This window comes from Salminus brasiliensis, chromosome 18, assembly GCF_030463535.1.
Source record: "Salminus brasiliensis chromosome 18, fSalBra1.hap2, whole genome shotgun sequence".
Lineage (NCBI taxonomy): Eukaryota > Metazoa > Chordata > Actinopteri > Characiformes > Bryconidae > Salminus > Salminus brasiliensis.
Window position 1 is genome coordinate 3,704,196 of NC_132895.1, and position 25,915 is coordinate 3,730,110.

The following is a 25,915-nucleotide window of genomic DNA, read 5'->3' on the forward strand; positions in this document are numbered from 1 at the left end:
AATTTGCTGCTATTTCACTGAACCCCATTCTTCCCTCTATCTGTGAAACGTGTCCTTGGCCACTGGCTGCAACACAAGCCCAACGTTTACCAGTTGGGTAACATACCGTATCCCATTGCGGTGGGATACCAAGTTTGTGGTGAGGATGCAGGAGATGCACTTCCATGAAGGCCAGGCGTTCCTGCACTGTGCACCAGGAGCCTTCTGCAGTCGAACAAGGGTTTTGATTCGCGGCCTTCTAGCAGTCCTACGAGTGCTTCTCTCTGAAGGTGTTCTTGGTCTTCCAGACCCAGCTTGACCTCCTCTGTTCCTGTTAGCTGCCATTTCTTAGGAAACGACTACCTGAGAACACCCTGCTAAGTTCTTGTAGTGTTCTCCTGCTTTGTGGGCTCTGCAGCTGGAGAGAGAGGCCTGAGGACTCTCTATAAAGTGTTTATAAAGCTTTATAAGGTGCACCACCTGCTTCCTGTAAACGAACCATAGCCCTGACTAGCTAACTAAGAGTTATCTGAGAGCTCAGATCTCTTGGGGTCAATACAGACAGGATGTGCAGCAGTTAGACAGACATGCCCCCCCTATAACTACACCCATATAAACAGAGTGAAGGGCGTTGCCAGGGTAACAGGCTGACATGGTCACGACTGTGAATGCCACCATCAATCAAAACTCAGCCCCGGGCCTTCATGAGGTCCTCATTTCTGTCACGTTGGCATATGGGCATGAATCACCAACACACCACCGACACCTGAGGGCCTGAAGGACAGCCTGAACAATGATGCAGGTGGAGGTACATAGCACGCACCATGCTGCCTAATGCCAGGCATGGGCTAGTGGAGGTCTATAAAGCCCCCCAGCATTGAGGAGCTGTGGAGCAGTGGAGGAACTGTGTTCTCTGGAATGATGGTGGTGGAGCTCCATCCAGTACTTTAGTATGGGATGAGTTGGGGATGATGAGGTGGGGTGGCAATGCTACAGCAGTGCTGCTCCTCCAAAATCTAGTAGAAAGTCTTCTTCTCTGGACAGTAGAGACAGTGACCCCAACAAAATGCCTTTGATTTCTGCAGAAACAATGAATGAGCAGGTGTCCCAATACTTTTGTCAATGTATAAAAATATATATAGTGAATAAAAGGGAGCAGAGAATGGAGAGAAATAGTGGTGAAGGCTAGCACTAGCACACAAAACGCTGTGGTCACGAGACCTGGTTCCCATAGCAACCCTTATTCCCATACTGCCAGCTAGCCTGAAGTCTGGAGGTGATGAGCTGCTCTCCAGAATCAACAACACCGTATCCTCCCGAAGTCGCCGTTGCGTTTTACTGTTTCACAGCAGTTTTACTGGTGGTGAGATTGGCCTGTTTCACAGCTCTATTTCGATTCTGCCGGATGTTCTTTTGAAGGTGGAACCGTGGTGTTTGAGGTTCACGGTTCATCATGTCCATCTACCGAACTCTCATTATTCAACCATGACAAGATAAACACAGTGTGACGTTCTAGGGCTCCTTTAAACTCTTAGAACCTACAACTAACTACAGTTTCTATCAGTTTCGTAGGCCCTAAAATTGAGCCCTGTGGGACTCCACAAGATATATGCTTATGCAGTTTCTGCATTAGGATTAATAACTGAGTAATATGTCAAGGCTTCAATGAGTTCAAATATTCTCATATTATTAGATTGCCTTCTCGGTGTGTTCTGCATAGGGAATGTTCAAAGTTTGGAAATTTACCATGGGAATTATTGGGAAGAAAATGGGAATATTTTAAGATAAAGGTGAGAAACTTAGTAAAAAATATACTGAATTGAGGAGGTTCATAATTTTATTGACAGTAATAGCATTGAAACATTGAAGCAACTATTAAATCCAGGTGTAATTTCACAGTTGCTCACTATCTAGTAAATCAGAAAAGCTTTAATTTAATTTAATTTAATTTTAAATGTATTTTATAGTGTTATAATATTGTTTTTATACGAATGGTTGCCTCCTGGGATCAATAAAGTATTTCTGATTCTGATTTGAGACTAGAGCTGGGCAATATGACTATTTTATCATATCGTAATAAATTTCGTTATCGTGGTTCAAACTATGCGTTTATAAGTGTATCGTGGATATCGTCAATTCTTAAAGAGCACTGATTATCTTCATGTTTTATTACAAACAGTAATTGTAATCAGTCCTATTTAATTCAACTTGAAGGATATTTTGAGTAAAAATCACGGTACTCAGAATGGGAGAGTATTTGATGAGCAGTTTTTAAGATTTACGCAGTTGGTGACGATAATAAATATAATAAATATCATAATACGATAATAAATATCGTATATCAAAATGTCTTTAAATATCGTGATATTACATTTTTTCCCATATCGCCCAGCTCTATTTGAGACTAGGAGGAGTTGCGTTTTTTTTATTAAATTTTTTGATTGAACTTTTGATTATTCAATAAAAGAATTAAGCATTTATAGTTTAAATATTTTATATATATATATATATATATATATATATATCCGTTTATAATATAATATATATTTTGTTTTGCTAGAAACTAACTATGTGTTAGCTATTATGTGTATTGTTACGCCTTCATGTCTGCTGGTGATAAAATTGTCCAATATTTCCTATTAATTTCAATCAATTTTGCAGTTTACATTTTGGAATATTTTCAGTTTTAAGTTCCAATGGAAAGTTTCTGGTAATTTACTGGAAAATTATCAGAAATTTTGCAACCCTGGTTGTGCACTCGTTTATCCTGGTGCAGGGCGAGGCGAGGACCAGGCTGTGAAGAACGTTTGAGGCTGCAGGTCGTTATGACATCAGCGTGGTCTCGTTTTGACTTGCAGGACGGAGAAGAATCTCTGCACAGCTGCTCTGCTGGAGAGAACGGTTCTAATCAGGGTTTGGGATCTTTAAGCGTGGATCTGCTCTTCTGCTGTGGAAAGCTGCTGGTTTGTAGACGGACGGGTAATTTTAGCAACCTGACAAGTGAACATGTAGGCTAATTGGGCCGTCATTGTTCCAGACTGTCATGCAGAGACTTTTTAGGGACGTGTGTGTGATTCATCCTGAGAATCCGTCAGTACTGCCGGGCTGTTGGCTGAGACTCACAGAAGACTCTTATCAGTGTTTACAGTGCAGAACGTCTTGTGTTCAACCCGCTGAGGCCCAGCATCTAAGTGTAGTACGATAAGGACCAGTGCCACAGAGCCGAATACACTATAGGGCCTAGGGCTGGGCGATACGGTAAAAGTACTATATCACGATATTTTATCTTTATTTATCACAGTACATGTAATCAGAGACTAAAAACATCAGTAGCGACAGATTCTTATCAAAATTTTTATTTTTATATTTTTATAAAAATGACTGTTTTTTTATTTTTTAGATTTGTATAAAAATTACTGAAATTTTTATTTCAATTATTTTATTTTATAAAAATTACCAAAATTTAAATTTTTACATTTTTATAAAAATTACTGATTTTTTTATATTTTTATATGATTTATAATCAACATCTGCTGCTCTTCATCTAATTAACCCAGTCTAATTACACGGTTAGTAATGAAACCTTCAGCTGATCAGTGTTTATTAAGCACTAATAAACTGTCTCCTCCATATGCTTAGAAAAGCTTATTGTTATCACCATAACAACATTTATCACGATACGATAAAATATCGTCATATTGCCCAGCTCTAATAGGGCCCTATTTTAGCCGTCTTTAGGCGAGCTGTTAAGCTTTGTGGGATCCGGCCTTTTCAGTTCTGATACCGATGCAATACATAACTTTGCATATCGGTCGATACCTAATACCAGTCCGATACCATTGCTGAATTAATAAACCGTATATCTCACCATGTGGGAGAGACTTAAGGCATCAGGATTGACTTAATCATTACTTTATATAATATAAAAAATTAACACAGATATAAATGTACTAAATTGCCATTTTTCGTTTATTTATTAGCACATTTAGTGCAGTCTCTCAGCAACAAATTAAAGCGAAAGGATCGGTTCTATGGATCGGCCTGATTATCCAATACCCGATCCAGATAATTTTGTTAATATCGGGACCGATACCCGATCCTAATATCAGATCAGTGCACCCCTAATTGGTGCACTACTAATTACAAGCTTCCATTGCCAAGGAAAAACCCCACCACTTTTACTATTACTACTAGAGCTGGGCGATATGTTAGAAAAATGATTGTATAGCGATATTTTTTAATATTTTCACGATACACATCGTTTTATCGGGATAGATGTGATCACAGACAAAATGCCTCAGTAGTGATGGATTTTTAAAAACTACCATCCAAACACTTTCATATTTAAATATATATATATATATATATATATTTATTATTATTTTTTTTTTTTTATAATGTTATCCTGTTAAACCAGACTAAGCATATTGAATCTCATGCTAAGAAAATTTATTGTGATATGATAAAATATCGTCATATCGCCCAGCTCTAATTACTGCTAGTAACAGTACCGAGTTAATGTCCGCCTGCTCATCCGGCCCTGACCACTGGGTTCCCCTTCACCTGCGTCAGACCAGCTGCCACCTACCGATCCGACCACCAGGTCCCCCACCACCCGTGCCACACCAGCTGCACAAAAACAGCTGCTCAAATAATGCAGAGAAATGATTATTATAATAATAATAATTATAATGTAAAGAAGTTATTATTCAGATTTAATCACAGTGCTAATATCTGAACTTTGAGAGCATGCAGAATCACTATGGTGAAATAATAATAAGCTCGACGGCCAATCACAGCTCTCATGTCTCGGCCGGCTCTCCACTAGTCTTTCACATTGCTGTTGGGACTTTATGCCGTTCATGGTCTGCAGATCCAGCTAACTCAGCTCTGCTTGATGAAATACCTGGAATAAGATGCTAATGCTGTATATTATTATTATTATGACTCTTTTATTATGATATTATGATCATATCAGCACACCTGAGCATTAGAACAGCCTTATTTATTGTTTTTTTGTGACTTTTATTAATAATTTATTAATAGTTCTGATCAGAAGAGGATAGATGGTTGAGTCTTGGTTCCTCCCAAGGTTCCTTCTCCAGCTCTGAGGGAGGTTTTCCTGACCACTGTGGTCTTTGGCTGCTCACCAGGGGTCTTCATGTCTTCTTATGTTGTAGATTTCTTGTCTTTTTCCGGATTGCCGAAGCTGGTTTGTGACGACAGCGGGTGTAAAAGAGCTGTATGAATGAATGTGATGGCGTGGGGTTATTAACGCTGGAAGTAGAATGGTAATAGATGCTTCGTTTATGAATCATAAAGGGGAATATTGTTATATACGCTCAGCCAGTAGAATACATGCCTTTGGGAAAACGGCACTCGCACTCACATTCCCCTCTCCACATTCCACAGCTCGGGGTGTGTGTGTGTGTGTGTGTGTGTGTGTGTGTGTGTGTGTGTGTGTGTGTGAGTAGAGTTGAATAGGAAAATGGGTAAATAAGCTAGCAGAGGTTCGCTTATTGGGTCGTGGATCTGCTTCGTATCTGGTCGGATCGGCGGGATCATCTGCGCCCTGGTGGTCCTAAAAAGCTTAAAGGGCCTGAAATGCTGGGTTCTGCATTTTTCCTTGACTGTGACCCCCCTCCTTTTCACATGTAATCAGTCCAGCATCTGCTGCCTCAGCCTGCACGAGTGAAGGAATGCTGTGCTCCCTGCTCCCTGCCTGTGTCTGGATGCTGGTAGAACCTCTTTTGGTTCCCTGAAGAACCTTGTTAGTGATGTTAGTGTGAGCTTAAAGAACCCCCAACGTCCAGTGACCAAAAGGTCCTTCGCGCTCACACACCTCTTTTACAAGTACGGTTCTTTATCAGGGGTATTTTCCTCCTATTGTGCGCCACTGTATGGACAAAAGTATTGGGACACCTGCTTGTTTATTGTTTCTTCTGAAAGCAAGGGTATTCCAAAGAGCTGGTCCTGCTTTTGTTGGAGAAATTGTCTTCCTACTAGGTTTTGGAGGAGCATTGCTGTGAGGATTTGATTGCATTCAGCAACAAGATTGTTCTCTCAGGATGTTGGATACATAATCACCTCATGGGGGGTTATACCCCCTCTAGCCCACACCTGGCATAAGGCAGCATGGTGCCAGTAGGTTCACCATGTTTATGTGCTCTAGATGGTCCTATTCTATTGGCAGTACTTCTTCTCTACAGGGACTAGACAAGTTATGTCATAGACAATAGCTGAATGCATTCATTAGAAGAGGTGTCCACAAACTTTTGGACATATGCTGTACCTGTTGATGAGGAGTCTGCGATGTCTGGGATTGGCCAGGAGGCTCACCGCACATTTGCATATGGCAGCCTGAGCCTAGCCTGTGCTAGTGTTTACCACAGTGACGTGTGTGTGTGTGTGTGTGTGTGTGTGTGTGTTTTAACCTTGTGCTGTGTGTTTGGGTTCTCTCAGTGTGAAGCAGACCCAGAATAGCTGGGTTTAATCTGCTCCTCACTCCAGTTTAACCAGGCCGGGAAAAGAACAGCCAGTGTAATCCGTCACTGGACTGGTGCAGGACCCGACTGCAGGAGAGGCGAGTGCGGGGGGCAGGGGATCACTGCGGATTCCACTGGATTCCCCTGCGCGAGTCCGGGATTAGCTCTGTGGGAAAGTCTCTCCGCCCTGACGGACGAGCCCTGATCCATTTGCATGTCGCGGTTAGTGAGCTCTACTAGTCCAACCAGCCATAACATTAAAACCGCCCGTCTTAATATAGTGCAGAGATCCCTTAAAAAGATGGACCTCTGAAGGTGTCCTGCTGTGGGATCTGGCACCAGGACTTGAAGGTGGGGCCTCCAAGAGCATCAGTGACCCCTGACCCTGACCCTGCAGCGGTCTTTGGTAGTAATGGGGGTCTAAACCCACCAGCAGGAAAGTACCAAGTATGAAAGTAGTGGGCAGTTGCATGTGTGGGATGTGTGGCCAAATGTTTGTGGACACCCCTTCTAATGAACGCGTTCAGCTGCTTTAAGTTGCAGCCATTGTTGACACAGATGGGCAAATGCACACGCCCTGTAGAGAAGTACTGCCAATAGAATAGGACGTTCTGGCACCATGCTGCCTCTTAATGCCAGGCGTGGGCTAGCAGAGGGGTTTAAAGCCCCCCCCCCCAGTATTGAGCGATCATCATCCAACATCCTGACCTCATCCTGACTAACTTCAGCTCTTGCTGTGGCTGAATGCAATCAAATCCTCCCCAAAATCGAGTAGAAAGCCGCCTTCCCTGGACGGTAGAGACGGTTGTTATTATTATTATTTTTTTTTAATATACCCTCGACTGAATGAACAGGTGTCCCAATACTTTTGTCCATGCTGCCCTCCGTCGCCCGACCGGAGTTCATCATAGTGTGATGGGTAATCAGCTCACCTGTCGTAGGTAAACCTTCCTTAACCCAGAAACCTGAAGGCGGCCAGCGTAGTAACTGCTGCATGAGGTACGAGACGTTCCCGTGGTTCCCACTCCGGGCCGGAACGCTGCTGCTACTGCGGTGGAACTGCAGGAGGAGAACCTCTCTCCAGAACTGCTCCTCTCCCCCCTCATCCCCTGTTCTCTCCCCCTGTTCCCTGTTCCTGGTTGACACTGTTCTAGATTGCATATCTGCCTTTGGGAATGTATTCCTCGGTTGGCATGGTTCTCCTCCGTTTACACTGTTCTAGAATGGTCTCTCCTGTTCACTCCTATTAACTCGGTTCTGAAATGTTGTTCTAGAATACTGGGCCTCCGTCCACACCTAGTGTTCTAGAATACTGGGCCTCCGTTCACATCTAGTGTTCTAGAATGTTCTCTCTTTATGGTGTTCTAGAATACTGGGCCTCCGTTCACACCTAGTGTTCTAGAATACTGGGCCTCCGTTCACACCTAGTGTTCTAGAATACTGGGCCTCCGTTCACAGCTAGTGTTCTAGAATGTTCTCTTTTTATGGTGTTCTAGAATACTGGGCCTCCGTTCACACCTAGTGTTCTAGAATACTGGGCCTCCGTTCACACCTAGTGTTCTAGAATACTGGGCCTCCGTCACACCTAGTGTTCTTGAATGTTCTCCCTGTTCTAGAATCCTGTGTTTGCACTGCTCGGGAGTGTTTTGCTCCATTGGCATCCTCCATTTACACTGTTCTTACATGGTGTCTTCTATCAACTGTTCTAGAATGGTCTCTCCTATTCACTCGGTTCTTGATTGGTCTGTTCTGTTCACTCCTATTCACTTGGTTCTAGATTGGTCTCCACTTTTCACACCTATTCACTCTGTTCTAGAATGGTCTCCCCTTGTTCACTCCTGTTCGCTCGGTTCTAGAATGGTCTCCCCTTGTTCACTCCTGTTTGCTCGGTTCTAGAATGGTCTCTCCTGTTCGCTCCTGTTCGCTCGGTTCTAGAATGGTCTCCCCTTGTTCACTCCTGTTTGCTCGGTTCTAGAATGGTCTCTCCTGTTCGCTCCTGTTCGCTCGGTTCTAGAATGGTCTCCCCTTGTTCACTCCTGTTTGCTCGGTTCTAGAATGGTCTCTCCAGTTCACTCGGTTCTGTAATGTTCTCTATCTACATTGTCCTAGAATGCTGTTCCTCATTTCACACTGTTCTAGACTGCTCTTCGCGTTGTTTGTACTGTTCTGGTTTCTCCCATTGGCGTTGTTATGAAATGTTCTCTGTTCTGGAATGTTCTCCCTGTTCACACTTGTTCTAGAGTGCTGTTCTTCTATTCAGGTGGTGTGTGTTTGTGTGTGTGTGTGTTTGTGTGTGTGTGTGTTTGTGTGTGTGTGTGTTTCTCTGTGTGTGTGTGTGTGTGTGTGTGTGTGTTTCTCTGTGTGTGTGTGTGTTTCTCTCTGTGTGTGTGTGTGTGTGTGTGTGTGTGTGTGTGTGTGTGTGTGTGTTTCTCTGTGTGTGTGTGTTTCTCTGTGTGTGTGTGTGTGTGTGTGTGTGTGTGTGTGTGTGTGTGTGTGTGTGAGAAGGTAAATTCCCTGAAGGAATGGCCGGCGGGGCTCAGGCGGCTCCTCCTGCTGTTCTGTGACTGCCATTAGAAAACCCATCATGGTTGCTATCATATGCTAGGTGGTTGCTTTGGTGTTGCCGGGTGGTTGCTAGGGTGCTTTGCCATGTGCAACTATAAGTAAGTTATCATTTCGTTATCATTGATTTTCTAATGAATGTGCTAGGGCTTTGCTCTGTGGTCACTTTGGTTGCTATCATATGCTAGGTGGTTGCTGGGCGCTTGCTATGATGTTGCTTGGTGATTGCTATGGTATCCCAGGTGGTTGCAATGGAGCAACTGAGCGGTTGCTAGGTGATTGCTATGGAATTGCTTAGTGGTTGTTATTGTGTTGTTGTGAAGTTGCTATGGGGTTGCTAGGTGGATGCTATGTAGTCACATATAGAATGCTAGGTGATTGCTATGGAGTTGCTTAGTGGTTGTAAGGGTTTTGCTGGGGAGTTGCTTAGTAGGTGATTACTAAGCAACTCCACTAGGCGATTACCATGATGTTGCTAGATGGTTGCTGTGGTATCTCAAATGGTTACAGTGGTGTTGCTACATGGTTGCTGGATGGGTGTTGTGTTGCTGAGGGGTTGCTTAAGTGGTTGCTAGGTGATTGATAAAAGGCTGCTTAGTGCTTCTTGTGATGTTGATGCTAGATGGTTGCTATGGGGTTGCTAAAGAGGTACTAGGTGCTTGCTAGATGGATGTTGAGGGGTTGCTTAGGTGGACGCTAGGTGCTTGCTCAGAGGTCTTGCTTAGTGGATTCTATGTAGTTGCTAGGCAGTTGCTGTGGTCACTAAGGTGTTGCCAAGTGGTTGCTTTGATACCCAATGTGGTTGCTTGGGTGTTACTACTGTATTTGTGTCATAGTGTCAAAGTTTGGCACCCCCTTCATTCATATGTTGGAAATCCGTTGCTATGTGGAAACCGTGCGTCCAATCAAAACGCTGCATGAGCCTGAATCAGACCGAACCGTCTGGAGTCGATATCTTGAAAATTTTCGGGATCTTAGCTTGGGGGGTTGCTGGGACAGTGGACGTGGAGTCTAATGTGTCTAATAGCACTGCTTTCCCCCCCCCCCCCCCCCTTTTTTTCCTCTCTCTCCGACACAAACACACACACACACACACACACACACACACACACACACACACAGCATGTCTGAAATGCCGCTGGATTGTCTGTAATGTGCTCTCGTGCCGCTGTGGTGTTTAGCCCGGCGATGGTTCTCTCAGGGAGCAGGGCGTGTCCTCTCTTTGTTAGAACAGCTGTTCCCAGAGTGAGCGAGTAAGGGAGCGAGTGTGCAGAGGAAGTGAGCAGGGGGAGAGAGAGGGGCACGTTCTGACCACGTGGCCGAGAGCAGACCACATGGAGGAGGATCTCTCGCACCACTGCACAGAGACAACAAAGAGCAGACACCCCACCGCCTCCACCGCTCCCCATCCTGACACGTTCACGCTTCCTCCCTATTTTTAACAGCGGACTGACGCTCCGCCTTGCCTCCACCCTGAAACGCACAGCTGTTAGGTGGGGAGGGCTTTCAGGAGGCGGGATATGAAGCGTTTATTAAACATTATGAGCATATCTGGTCTGTATTTTTGGTCTGCTGTGAGTTGTGTAGTTATGTGACCCAGTGAATGAGTGTTTTAGCTAGGTGGTTGCTGTGGTATACCAGGCTGGTTGCAAAGGGGTTGCTCAGTCGTTGCTAGGTGTTAGCTATGAAGTTGGTAGGTGATGGATGGGGAATTGCTATGGAGTTGGTTAGTGGTTGCTAGATGGTTGCAGTGTCAAACCAGGTGACTGCTATAGGGTTGCTAGGTAGTTGCTAGTTGGTTACTATAGTAACTCAGGTGGTTGCATATCTCACAAGTTACCAAATGGTTACTATGGCATAACAAGTGGTTGCTAGGTAGTTACTACATGGTTACTGTGATGTTGCGGAGTTGTTGCTAAATGGGTGCTAAAGCATTGCTGGGTGCTTTCTGTGGTGTCGCTTAGTGGTTACTATGGTGATGGTATGATTGTTGGGTAGTTGCAACGGAGTTGCTTAGTAGTTGCTTGATGGTTGCAGTGTCAAACCAGGTGACTGCTATGGGCTTGCTAGTTGGTTACTATGATATCTCAGGTGTTTGCTAAAGTATTATGTAGTGGTTGCTAGGTGGTTGCTATAGTGTTGCTAGGTGGTTGCTATGGCATAACAAGTGGTTATGTAGTTACTAAATGCTTACTGTGATTTTGCTGAGTAAATGCTGAGTTGTTACTAAATGGGTGCTAAAGCATTGCTGGGTGCTTGCTGTGATGTCACTAGGTGGTTACTATGGTGTTTCTTGGTGATTGATGGGTAGTTGCTATGGAGTTGCTTAGTAGTTGCTAGGTGGTTGCAATGTCAAACCAGGTGATTGCTATGGGGTTGCTAGGTGGTTGCTAGTTGGTTACTATAATGTCTTGGGTGGTTGCTAAAGTGTTACATAGTGGTTGGTATAGTGTTGGTTAGTGGTTGCTGGGTGGTTGCTATGGCACAAGAAGTGGTTGCTAGGTAGTTACTAAATGCTTTCTGTGATTTTGCTGAGTAAATGCTGAGTTGTTACTAAATGGGTGCTTGCTGTGGTGTCGCTAGGTGGTTACTATGGTGTTTCATGGTGATTGATGGGTAGTTGCTTAGTAGTTGCTAGATGGTTGCAATGTCAAACCAGGTGACTGCTATGAGGTTGCTAGGTAGTTACTAAATGGTTACGGTCATGTTGCTGAGTTGTTGCCAAATGGGTGCTAAAGCATTGCTGGGTGCTTGCTGTGGTGTCGCCAGATTGATGGGTAGTTGCTATGGAGTTGCTTAGTGGTTGCTTAGTGGTTGCTTAGTGGTTGCTAGGTGGTTGCTAGGTGGTTGCTGAATAGTTACGAAGTGGTTATGGTGTTGCTCTTATGGTGTTGCTATGGAGTTGCTAGGTGTGTCCAAGGATACTATAACATATGCCTACCCCTGCATTAGATGATGGAACATTGCTATGAGGCGGATTTGATTGCATTCAGCCTCAGTAAGAGCATCAATCCACTAAACATCCTCCAAAGGTTCCAGACACTCCTCCGGTGTCCTTTGCTGCTCTAACAGCCTCTACTCTTCTGGGAGTGCCTTACACTAGTTTTTAAAACATTGCTGTGAGGAGGATGTGATTGCATTCGGCCACATGAGAGCATCAGGAAGGTGAGGTAGGTTAATTCTGCCACTCCAGCTCGTCCCAAAGGTGTTGGACGGAGTTCGTAGCACCACCGCTGCTACACAGCCCAAATGCTTGGGACGTTATTCCTCTCTAGCGTCCAGGTCTGTTGGTCAGTGCTTTTCTTCTGAGGTCATACAAGCAGGGTGAGTTCTTTGTCCATAATAAACAGGGCCTAGACCTTAACTGGACCTTCCTGCTTCCCGGTAGTGATTGGTTACTGGTAGGCAGACGGTAAACCAGTGCACCCGCAAGGGCAGATCTAGCTCTAGTGTTTATTAGGAAGTTACTGTGCTGCTCCAGTTGTAAATCCTCTTTGCTTGGCCTGCGCTCAAGCAGTGATTTGCAGGAGATTATAGTCCCTTGCTCACTCTGAGGATAGTGGGAGAGACACAGAGGTGAGTCAGTAAGTACAGGACGGCGTGAGAGAAGGGAGGAAGGGAGGGAGGAAATAGGAAGGAAGGAACAGTGGAGGTTAAACTGAGCTGACGAAGGAGCTGAGAACCAGACCACGGGCAAGGAGGAGGGGAAATGGGGGCAGGACAGGTGCTTCCTAGCGGTTTAGAAGATACTCGGGCGACAAATTCACGTCCAGAAGGTGTCTTCTAGCAGAGCCGTCTTCCAGCCTCGTAAAGTGCTGGAGGTCTGGCTCTCACTTGCCCTCCATAATGTAAACAGTGTTTCCGTCTGCTGCCCCCACTGGTCAAGCACTGTAAGTGCAGCTGGGGTTCGAGTTATTGATTGGATGCCGCCGTCTCAGGAGGGAGCTGATGGTTTAACTGGTCAGTATCTACTATGTTAAGTTCTGAGTGGGTGACAACAGAATTGTATGATGAATGGACCAATAGGGTTCGAGGCCCTGGCTAGGAGAGCACACTCTCATTTTGGATCATTTCTATTGGTCCGTTTATCATGAAATTTGGAAATTTTGCATGGGTGGTGGTGCAGCGTCTCTCAAAAGTGAAGGTAGCACAGGTCTAGCGCCTCTGCTGGCTGACTGAAGTATCATGTGTAGCTCCGCCCACCCCCATGTTTCAGTCACAATACGGCACCGCCCATTTTTCATCTCATTTTCCTCCTCTCCCTGTGCCCATTTTTTTTAATGCCCACCCAGAAAGTTTTTTACCCTTACTCTGCTCTATCGTAAGAAGGCGGGGCTTCACTTAGGAGCGAAGTGATTGACAGCCTTGGGGCCCAAGGCTGCACCTTTACTGGTGGAGCACTGTTCCTCTTACCGGACAGACTGGGAATCCAGGGGGGGAATCGGCTCTCTGCTTCTGCCCTGGAAGCTCAGTGAAGACGGTCTGAGACACTGAGGCTTGGTCTGGGAGAAGGGGGCGGGTCTATCAGATCTGTAGACAAGTCTGGAAGGCAGTGGGAACCACAGCGTCCATGTTTTCTACAGCCATTGGTGAAGAACAACGTCCAGATTCATTTTGTAACAGTGACAGACTCTATTCTTTTGTGGGAAGGCTTTACATTGCTGTTAGGATTTGATTGCATTCAGCCACAATAAGAGCATCAATCAGCTAAATGTCCCGAACGATTATGGACATTCCTCCAGCATTTCTTCTATAATCAAGGGTATTAGTAGAGAGTTTGTCCTTCTTGTCCTGTACTGACAGCCTGGGCTCTTCTAGGAATGCTTTACATTAGAGGCTGGAACATTGCAGTAAGGATTTGATTGCATTCAGCCACAATAAGAGCTTCAATCAGCTAAATGTCCTGAACGATTATGGACATTCCTCCAGCATTTCTTCTATAATCAAGGGTATTAGTAGAGAGTTTGTCCTTCTTGTCCTGTACTGACAGCCATCTGGGTCATCTTTAGTGTGTTCGGATATCCTGAGTATCCAAGAGCGACCAGGGAGTGCTGCACCTCCTTCAGTATTTGACCTGAATTCACTGTTTATTGAAAGATCGTATTGATTGAACGACCCTTTCTTTTCTCTCTTCTGCCCGCAGCCCACACCCCTCCCTCCCCTGCCCCGGGGCCCGTTGCCATGGAGAGTTCATCGGTGGCGTCGGCGTCGTCCGAGGCGGGCAGCACGCGCTCGCAGGAGATCGAGGAGCTGGAGCGCTTCATTGACAGCTATGTGCTGGAGTACCAGGTTCAGGGGCTACTCAGCGACAAAAACGAAAACGACCCCGATGTGGACAAGACTCAGTCCAACATCTCCCAGGCAAGACCGTTAATGCTGTATTAATGCGTATAATATTTTATATAACATTTATATAAAAACACACACCATCATCTGCATAAAATCCGAGTAATAGGAACGTTGACTTTTTATCCAGTCGGAGCAGTGGAATCTGAAGACCGAGTACAACACCGCCCTCTAGTGGTCGGGATTTAAACACTACACTAAATGAACCCCTGTTTGCCACCAATCTTCACATCTAAACTCTTCATTAATTATCAATACTGTGTTTCTGAGAATCGATACATAACTGGAAGCTCAGTGAAGACGGTCTGAGACACTGAGGCTTGGTCTGGGAGAAGGGGGCGGGTCTATCAGATCTGTAGGCAAGTCTGGAAGGGAGTGGGAACCAGGGCGTCCATGTTTTCTACAGCCATTGGTGAAGAACAACTGCCAGATTCATATTGTAACAGTAACAGCCTCTATGCCTCTGTGGGAAGGCTTTACATTGCAGTTAGGATTTGATTGCATTCAGACTTTTTATCCATTCGTAGTAGTGGAATCTGAAGACAGAGTACAACACTGCCCTCTAGTGGTCGGGATTTAAACACTACACTAAATGAACCCCTGTCTGCCACCAATCTTCACATCTAAACTCTTCATTAATAATCAATACTGTGTTTCTGAGAATCGATACAGTGTCGCAAAACATAATATCACGATATTTTGATATACCAATATTTTCTTACGCCCTTAAAGCTGAACACCCGTAGGTAAAGGCCAGCCATGCCATTTTATGTGTTAAGTTAACCAACACCTTTCATAACTGCATTACTGTCAGTATTAGCCTCAATTTTAAAGGCCCTAAAACAGAACCCTGTGGGACTCTAGATGCACTAAAACCAAACCAAATGATATGATGATGCACAGTAGGTTTAACATTAAGATTAATAACTAAATAATAAACCAAGGCTTCACCAACATCACCAAAAACACACCACTGGAATTAGTGTGTTTTTAAAGATGATTATTTTAGGATATTTATTATTATTATTATATATTATATATATATTTTTTACAATACACTGTATTTATTGCGATATGTGTTTTACAAATTTGTATCCTTTAGGTATCAATCAGTTTTTATTAATGTGCCATTGGAATTGTTCTATGCAAATGACCTTTGCTCTGATTGGCTGCCCTGTATTGTTCTTAATTGGGCCGAAACACTCCTTATAACCTGAGGATAAAAGCGCAGAGCTAATCTGCTGTAGGTTAAGGGTATATAAGGTCCAGTCCTCCTCTACAGAGACACACTTCCAAAGCACTTCCAATTACTGTTTATTTGTATAATTTAACATGCAAAAAAGTATTAAATACAGTAAAGAAACAGCAATAAACCACAGAATGAACCTCTGTCTGCCACCAATCTGTACATGTAAACTTGCACCCCTAAAGCAAAGGCCAGGCGTATCATTTAATGTTTAATCCCTAGACCCTGTATGTATGATAAGATAATGCTTTATTAGTCCCGAAGTGGAGGAACACTTTCACAACTGCATTACTGTCAGTATAAGCCTCAGTTTTATAGGCCCTAAAACAGAACCCTGTGGGACTCCACTAGATGCAATAAAACCAAACCGTTACCAAATGATTCACATAACTGAATAATAAACTTTGGCTTCAGCCTCAACAAAATGTATTTTGCATTGCATTGTTGATTTTCTAAGGGTTAATAAGGTGGTTGCTATTGTGTTGCTAGGTGGTTGCTATGGCATTGCTAGTTGGTTGCTATGGCATTGGTAATTAGTTGCTGTGGTGTTGCTATGGTGTTTCTAGGTGGTTGCTATGGTGTCACAGGTAGTTGCTATGGTGTCTCAGGTTGTTACTGTGGAGTTGCTAGGTGGTTGCTATGGTGTTGCTAGGTGGTTGTTATGGGGTCACAGGTAGCTGCTATGGTGTCTCAGGTTGTTACTATGGAGTTGCTAGATGGTTACTATGGAGTTGCTAGGTGGTTGCTATGATGTCACAGGTAGTTGCTATAGTGTTGCTAGGTGGTTGCTATGATTTCACAGGTAGTTGCTATGGTGTCTCAGGTTGTTACTATGGAGTTGCTAGGTGGTTGCTATGATTTCACAGGTAGTTGCTATGGTGTCTCAGGTTGTTACTATGGAGTTGCTAGGTGGTTGCTATAATGTCTCAGGTAGTTGCTATAGTGTTGCTACAGTAGGTGGTTGCTATGGTGTCTCAGATGGTTACTATGGAGTTGCTAGGTGGTTGCTATGATGTCACAGGTAGTTGCTATAGTGTTGCTAGGTGGTTGCTATGATTTCACAGGTAGTTGCTATGGTGTCTCAGGTTGTTACTATGGAGTTGCTAGGTGGTTGCTATGATTTCACAGGTAGTTGCTATAGTGTCTCAGGTTGTTACTATGGAGTTGCTAGGTGGTTGCTATGATTTCACAGATAGTTGCTATGGTGTCTCAGATGGTTACTATGGAGTTGCTAGGTGGTTGCTATAGTGTTGCTAGGTGGTTGCTATGATTTCACAGGTAGTTGCTATGGTGTCTCAGGTTGTTACTATGGAGTTGCTAGGTGGTTGCTATAATGTCTCAGGTAGTTGCTATAGTGTTGCTACAGTAGGTGGTTGCTATGGTGTCTCAGATGGTTACTATGGAGTTGCTAGGTGGTTGCTATGATGTCACAGGTAGTTGCTATAGTGTTGCTAGGTGGTTACTATGGAGTTGCTAGGTGGTTGCTATGATGTCACAGGTAGTTGCTATAGTGTTGCTAGGTGGTTGCTATGATTTCACAGGTAGTTGCTATGGTGTCTCAGGTTGTTACTATGGAGTTGCTAGGTGGTTGCTATGATTTCACAGGTAGTTGCTATAGTGTCTCAGGTTGTTACTATGGAGTTGCTAGGTGGTTGCTATGATGTCACAGGTAGTTGCTATAGTGTTGCTAGGTGGTTGCTATGATTTCACAGGTAGTTGCTAGAGTGTCTTAGGTTGTTACTATGGAGTTGTTAGGTGGTTGCTTAGGTATCTCAAGTGGTTGCTTGAAGTTCCACTTTAAAATTCAGTGTCGGTGAACTCCAGACACTCAAAGCAGAGCACGGTGATTTCCAGGCGCAGCATGATGGTGTTTATTAGCAGCCCACTTCCCCTGTAGGGCTGTAGGAGTGAATTCACTCATTTCATTGGTCAGCATTGTGCTTAGTACCAGCAGATGGTCCCGGCCTTGCTGTACAGCCCAAAAAACCTACAGATCTAAAAACTGGGGTACTAATCTCCTGGGATGATTGTGCAATATGTGGCTTCTCGACATGGACAGTCTAAAATTACTGCAGCTGAGAGGCTGCTGTTTTCAGGCCTAAGCGAAAGCGCTAGCGCTCAGTGACCTGAATGACTGAATCACAGGCAGATGATACCCTCGAACGGCTGATACTCTGCAGGCTGCGGTATTTTTTTTTAAATAGCTGGATGCAGGTACTTTGCGGTCAGTGAGTCCTTAAAAGTCTGGAACCCACGAACATCGCCAGCCGTTGCTGACCTTTACTCCAGTCTTCCTGCTTCAGTTTGCCTTCAGTAAGTGAAAAGCCGCTCAATCGGGTTGAGGTCAGGTGGGTGACAAAAGTATCGGGACACCTGCTCGTTCATTGTTTCTTCTGAAATCAAGGGTATTAAAAAGAGCCGGTCCTGCTTTTGTTGGAGTGACTGTCTCTACTGTCCAGGGAGGAAGAAGAATCCTTCTACTAGATTTTGGAGGAGGAGCATTGCTGTGAGGATTTGATTGCATTCAGTGACGAGAGCTGTTAGTTTAAGTTAGTGAGGTCAGGATGTTGGATGATGAACACCTCCCCAACTCTTCCACAACCCCCCTCAATTCAAAACAGAAGTATCGGATGGAGCATCATCAGTCATTCCTGTTCCCATGCCGTAACACTACCGCCACCATGTTTGACAGACGATGCACTAGTAGTTTGGATTATGAGTCACTCCCTTGCTTTTTGTTGTGAAGAGGATGATTTGCTGATTTGCTTCGTTTGGTTTTGGAGTGCGAGATGTTTTCCTCTGGCCGAGTGCTGAGGAGAAGGATGTGATGTGGCTGAAACATGGAAAGAAGAGAGGGCACTTACCCTGCATGAATCCATCGCGCCTGGTCAGTGGACTCTGGTCAGTGGACTCTGGTCAGTGGACATTGACGGCTTTGCCTGTGTTGGTCTTTGTTCGTCCTCTGCAGCAGGAAACAGTATTATTACCAGGGCTACGGCCATTAGTAATATAAGCGTGTCCCATTGTGACCTGAGCTGCCCCGTGGCTTACTGAGGAGACCAACAAGAAGAAGAACCAGAAGAAAATGTACTAAAAGAACATGATCAAAAAAGAGCATGAAAATAGAACACGGACGAAAAGAACCAGAACATTAATGAAAATAAGAAAAAGAACATGAAGAAGAAGAACATGAACCAGAGCAAAAAGGATCAGAAGAACCAGAACAAGACAAAACAAACAGAAGAACATGAACTAAAAGAACCAAAACAACAATCATGAATGGATCAGAAACACAAATAAGAAAAAACTGAACATGAACGAGAAGAACAAGAACAAGAACACGAACCAGAAGAACCAGAAGACGAACCAGAACACAAACAAGAACAAGAAGAAGAAGAACAAGACAAACCAGAACACGAACCAGAAGAACCAGAACACAAACAAGACGAACCAGAACAGGAACAACAAGAAGATCAGAAACACACACAAAAAAAAAATGAACGAGAGGAACGAGAAGAACAAGAACAACTGAAACCTGAACATGAACAAATACATGAAAGAGAACCAGAAGAACTAAAATACGAACACGAACAAGAAGAACCAGAGCACAAACACGGACGAGAACCAGAATACGGACGAGAAGAACCAGAACACAAACGAGAAGAACCAAAACACAAATGAAAATAAGAGAAAGAACATGAAGAAGAACAACATAAACCAGAGCAAGAATAAGGATCAGAAAAAAACAGAACAAGACGAAAATACAGAAGAACATGAACTAAAAGAACCAGAACGAGAAGAACCAGAACATGAAAGAGAACCAGAAGAACCAGAACATAAAAGAGAACCAGAAGAACCAGAACATGAAAGAGAACCAGAAGAACCAGAACATGAACAAGAAGAACATGAACATGAACAAGAAGAACCAGAACATGAAAGAGAACCAGAAGAACCAAAAAACAAACAAGAAGAACAAAAACATGGACCAGAAGAACAAAAACATGGGCCAGAAGAACAAAAACATGGACCAGAAGAACCAGAACAAGAACAAGAAGAACCAGAACAAGAACAAGAGGAAACAAGAAGAACAAGAACATGAAGAAGAAGAAGAGGAACCTGAAGAACAAGCATCGGGCTGTGGAGCGGTGGAACTGTGTTCTCTAGAGTGACGGAGCTCCATCCAAATCGCAATGACTGAACGAATCATCCAGCATCAGTCCCTGACCTCACTGATGCTCTCATGTGGCTGAATGCAATTAAACCCTCACAGCAATGTTGCAACTTGTAGTATAAAGCTTCCCAGAAGAGGAGAGGCTGTCACCGCAGTAAAGGGAGACAAACTCCCTGTTAATACCCTTGAGTCTAGAAGAAGTGCTGTGAGAGCAGGTGTCTACAGACTTTTGGCACGTTCAGTTGATCACCTCAGGTCTTCTGCAGGGTGTGCTGGCACTGAGCTCGTCTCACGAGTGCCAGTGTAGAAGCTTTAAATGAGCTTAGGTTCACTAAATTAGCCCCTGTCACCACAGACTGCCTGTTCTGGGATCAGGCCTAGACACTAGTGTGCTAAAGACTGGCTGCTGATTACATCAGCTCAGTCTGAGGGGGGAGGGTTTACGCCCTCTGCCTCGTCTGATTGGGCGAAATGCAAAGCCAGGCTCTGCTGAAGGTATCAGGAATGGACTGATTCATTGAGGTGTCGGATCTCCAGAGCTTTCTGCCTTCAGACCCTTTGCTAGGCCTTTCAGAATTCAAACACTGCATGTCCAAATATTTATGGACACCCCTTCTATCCCTTTCTAATGAATGCATTCAGCTACTTTAAGTTGCACCCGTGTACTGCCAATAGAATAGGACCCTCTGGAGCAAATCAAAAAATTGCACCATTCTGCCTAATGCCAGGTGTGGGCTAGTAGAGGGGGTATAAAGCCCCCCAGCATTGAGCTGTGGAGCAGTGGAAGAACTGGGGTGGTGATCATCTAACCAACATCCTGACCTCACTAACACTCGACACTGAGTGCCATTAAATCCTCACAGCAATGCCAGGTGTACCAATACTTTTAACTATATAGTGGACCATCAGTCACATCATCAATGACCCAGTTCCATTGGTTGCCATTCATTCCTATAGCCGTAACACTACCTCCACCATGTTTGACTGATAATGTGGGATGCTTCCCTTCTCACCACCCTGGCTGGTTAATCTTGGCCATAGGTGTCCAAAGAATTTTGTTACTGGACAGAATCCAAGCCAGTTCTCCCACCCACCCACCCACCCACTCCCTAAGACTCCCCCTATCGCCCCATCGCAGCCACTGCCTCTTTTCCACCTGCCTCCAGTGCAGCATCACTAGCCAGCCAGCTCGCTCAGGCGAAGTCCCCGGATGCATCAGCCAACAGACGCCTGTGCCAGCCAGCATCACAGTGGGTGTGATGAGGGGTGGGTGGGGGGTGGGGGCGCGCCATCTACCCACCCAGAGAGAGCGTGGAGAGCAACTGTGCTGATAATGGAGAAGTAGCATAACCCCAGGGTTCGAACCAGCGACCCTCAGGCCATAGTCTTAGTCTTGTAATCTTAATAGATCTTGCCGATGATACGCCCGCCTGACTAGATGTTCTGGAGGGCTGTTTTTCCTCACCGTAGGACGGGTTCTGTGGGAGAACCTGATCAGGTCGTTGTTCTCCGTGGACTTTCAGGCCTTTTGGTGTTGCTGAGCTTCTTTATAAGAACATCCCAGGCTGTGCAGAAGGAGCAACGCACTGCAGCTCCACCTCAGCCAGCTCATTTTTCATGGTCTGGTGTTAACTCTCTCTCTCTCTCTCTCTCTCTCTCTCTCTCTCTCTCTCTCTCTCTCTCTCTCTCTCTCTCTCTCTCAGTGGACGGAGGACTGCAGTGATAAAATAGATGGGAGCTGGTCGTCCTCTCGAGGGCGGGGCTCGTCCAAACCGGTGAGTTGTTTGACTGTGTGTGTGTGTGATGAGTGTGTTTCCTCTGTGAAATCTCCCTGGTAGAAACCACAAATGAAATGCTTCACAGTGACAAACTGGCAGCTAATAGCAGTGTAATTTTAATTTTTTTTAATTTTATTAAAAGTATCTGTAACAACAGATAAGGTTTGTCAGTGGGGTGGAAGATAGCAGCGAGCATCGCGAGGCGCCTTGAGCAGGGTGTAGGATAGCGCCCTCTGTTTTTCCAGGCAGATGTCTGAGAGACAGTAAGGTTTTTGCCCCCCTTGCTGTTATTTAGTGAGCGCACGTATCTCCGAGCTCCTCCGAGCTCCTCCGATGGATATTACAGCTGGTTTGAATGTGATCATGTGACGGCATGAATCAAACACACTCAACCCTCGCTCAACCTCTGGTGATTTTATTGTTTAGTGAGTTTCTCACACGTTTTTTTATATTTGTTTATTTATTTATTCATTTTTGCCCCCCTGAGAAACTATCCAGATTGAATAGGGCCGAATACGCCGTTTTCGTTTTCCGAAGCTGGAGGTGGACCTTGTGTCTCGGCCAGATCTGAACTGTTCAGTATCTGTAGGAGAGCGGACTCTACTCTGGGCTATCCCAGGAGTGCCCGTCAGGCCGGGGTTTCCCTTTCTGGCACGCTCACACGAGCATTTGTTTTGGTCAGCAGGCGTGGGCCATGTTGGACAGCGTGTGAGTGTGTCTATGTCTCTGAATATAGAAGACAGATACGTGTGGGTCACCCACGCTGACACACACACACACACACACACACACAGCAATGTCTGTCCTCTCTGATATATGTGTGTATATATATATATATATATACACTTCTCTGTAAAAAAATTAAATCTGCATCTCTACGTGTCTGGCAGCAGTTTTATTCCAGGTATTTCATCAGATAGCGCTGACTCTGAATCTGCAGACTATGAACGGCATAAAGTCCCAACAGCAATGTGAAAGACTAGTGGAGAGCCGGCCGAGACATGAGAGCTGTGATTGGCCGTCGAGGTTATTTCAGCATAATGATTTCTGAATGCTCTCAGAGTTCAGATATTAGCACTGTGTATTAGTATTAGTATCAAAATAATAACTTATTTTATTATAATTATTATAATTATTTATTTACATTATTTGAGCAGCTTTTATTTGGAATTTAGGGGAAATGTTGTCCATGGTTTATGAAATACAACAAATGTTCATTTCCCTTAAACACACTGCCTATAAATACTAAAAGCAGAGAAACGTTGGGTGGTCTCTTATTTTTTACAGCTGGTTTCGGATGGTCTAAGCTGGTCTTGATGGTCAAGCTGGCAAAAACACACCTATACTAATAAGCCAACTGGTTAACCAGCTCTTGACCAGCATGGTGTGTTGTATGAGGGATCATGCTGGTTGACCAGCTTGGTGATGATGGTTATACCAACCATCAAACTCAGACAAAAAAAATACCCCAAAGGCTACATTGGTCCACTAGCTTGACCAGCTTTTGATGGGCATGCTGTTGCTTTTTCTGTTGTAAATATATATTGATTGATTGATTGATTGATTGATTGATTGTCGTACCGATTCTATATACTACGTTGTTTCTGCTGGAACCCTCACCTCCTTGTACACTAAGACAATGGCAATGTCTGTTGCCTGTCTGTTCATCTATCTAACCATCTCTCTCTCCTCCTGTCTCTATAGGATGAGTGGGAGCACAGCAGCAATGGCAGTACAGGTTCCAGGCCAAGTTCAGGATCTCGACCCGGATCTGGTTCTAGATCGGGCAGCCGAGGCCGAAACAACCAGTTTTGTGCCCCATCCAAAGTATGGAAACACTCAGATTTCCTCCTTATTCCAGTACTCGTTCAGCCAAGACCTTCCCAAAATTAGAACTAGTGTTGCAATATTCTGGGAATTTTTCAAAGTTGGGGAATTTGCCATGGGAATTAACGTCAGGTTTTCAAAACCAAAAATCTTTTACTGTTCATTTAAACGTTAACAAAATATGCAAACCTGGAACCCTAGGTGTAAGGTTCAGCTATAAACCTTAATGCAGAATCTATTGTAAATGATTTGGTAACCTTTAGTTTAGTATATCTAGTGGCGTCCCACATGGCTCTATCCTGGGGCCAATTAAACTGATGCTAATTCTGTTACTAATGCTCTTTTTTCATTTTTAGAGGGGAGGGTGGGGGGGCTGTTAGTGTGCCGTGGTGTGCTGATCAGATTGTCTAATTCGGGTTTGTGTGAAATGATTGTTTAAATAATAAAATGTATTTTGTACTTCTGTCAACTTCAGAATGGAAACAGGGAGGGCTCCTTTGACATTTTGGGCACGGACATATGGGCCGCCAACACTATGGACTCCCATGGGTAAGGCCATCGCACTTTCTTCTGTCCTTCTAATGGACGCTAGATCACCAATCCCCTCCATATGTACAGATATTGGCCCCTTTCCTAGCGTTTAATATCTGGTTCTGAAACACTGTGTATTTTGAATGTATTTAAACATCTGGCCGTCTGAAGGATCTTCATGTGATCAACATTGCGAGATGGAGGTCATCTAACTAAACTCACACGCCTGAAGAAACGTCTTTAATCGTTATTAATAAAATGATTTATAACTCATTCAAATGTGTAGAATTAGACTCAGGAGCAGAAGATCAGCTGCAGATGATCAGAACATGGTTGGAGAGGATTATTCTGGAGGAGTCAGGAGTCTTATTTAAACCTCAGACGTTTAGTCTGGGCTGATTTTGAGTGATTGATGGTTGTGGAAGTGAGGGGTGAAGAAGATCACCATCATCGCCAGATCCAGAGAGCTCTCTGAGGCCTTCAGGAAGAAGGTTGAGGTGGAGATGTAGTGGAGTCTGGGAAGGGGTTTGAGAAGATCTCAGAACAGTTCCACTAAGTCCACATTTACAAGTGGAGCAGCTGACCATCATGGCCAGGTCGGGACGTTCCAGCAAGACCACAGACCACAAGATGATTAAAGAAGCCTCCACCAATCCTAAAATGTCGTCATGGTAGCAGGTATCCATGGAAGCTGGAGTCTTCATGGAAGGTGTGGAAGGATGAGCAAGACTAAAGTAGGCCAAATAGCTTCTAGACTAAGACCAGGACCATGGAACGATGTGCTCTGGACAGATGAATCTCCAGTCCTGTCCCTTAAGCACAGGTTTTCATGGGGTGCCCTTATTTTTTCACATGACTGTAAGGCTTTAAGATGCACTCAGGTGTGTCGTCTGCAGGCAGCTCAGTCTGCGGATGCTGTCTGTGTGTGCACTGAGCTCTAATTTGAAGTCATTTAAGCCAGGGACTAAATTTAATTAATGAGCTCTTCTGTCCCACCTTCACAGCAGTCTGCCTTTCACACTCTACCACACACACACTCCCATACACACTCCCATACACACACACACACACACACACACACACACACACACACACACACACACACACACACACACACACAACCTGCCTCTCGGTCTGTCCCTGTATTCAGAGATGTTCTCTTTGTCTGAGATGCAGTGGCAGTACAGGGAGCGTAGATTAGCTGAGCTGCTGGTGGCTCATTTGCATGCAGCTTGATAAACAGGCGTGTGTTTCCTGTAGCCCTGATTAAACAACACTGTATTTTAGAGGCGGAGTCTGAGGACGCTAGTGTACAGTATTCACCGGTCAGTGTAGCCGTGGATCGTTACGGTCACTTAAATGAGACGTTTTATAAGACCTTGTATCTCCATTCGTGCCTTAATGTGAATCTGACAGTTGGTCTTTACACTGTATCCGAATTTCATGATGAACGGACCAGGAGAAATGCTCCAAAATGACTTATAATAATTAAAATAATAATAATTAAAATAATAATAATTAAAAAAAATATATATATTTTTTAAAAAGTACATTGACTTCCATTGAAAGTTGCCGTTTTGGAGATGCAAGGTTTTTGCGCGACAGCGACGAGATAATGTCTGGTGCTGACCTGCGTTTTTTCGAGCTGCTGGCGTGCAACCAACGCACCCGGCATACCCCGACGCACCAGCCCGCAGATGCCAGGGACCGCCAGTGACTGCCAGGGACCGCCATCTACACACCCTATAGAGCGAGCAAGGCCAGTTGTGCTATCTCGGGGTCTCTGCTGCCAATGGCTAGCAGCACGACCGGGATTCGAACCAGCGACCCTCTGATCATAGTGACCGCACCTCACGGCTGGAAACAGCTGTTTTAAAAGTAGTTCAGATAGAGACTAATATTTGAAGAATTTTTAGGTTATAAATTATTATTCTTCAAAAATTCGTAGGAAACTACTCTTTAGGGGTCCTGAGTGGTACAGCGTTGTGCG

General features: G+C 44.5%; 1 protein-coding gene across 1 annotated transcript in view; it reads left to right on the top strand.

Annotated features, from left to right (window-relative positions):
- Positions 1 to 25,915, top strand: part of ctif (CBP80/20-dependent translation initiation factor) — a 126,734-nt gene that overhangs the window by 11,956 nt on the left and 88,863 nt on the right. Inside the window, exons 2-5 of the mRNA XM_072662393.1 lie at positions 14,170 to 14,387; positions 21,493 to 21,564; positions 23,272 to 23,394; positions 23,870 to 23,943. Of these exons, the coding sequence (XP_072518494.1) occupies positions 14,208 to 14,387; positions 21,493 to 21,564; positions 23,272 to 23,394; positions 23,870 to 23,943 (449 nt within the window). The 5' untranslated portion in view covers positions 14,170 to 14,207. The remainder of the gene's footprint in view (positions 1 to 14,169; positions 14,388 to 21,492; positions 21,565 to 23,271; positions 23,395 to 23,869; positions 23,944 to 25,915) is intronic.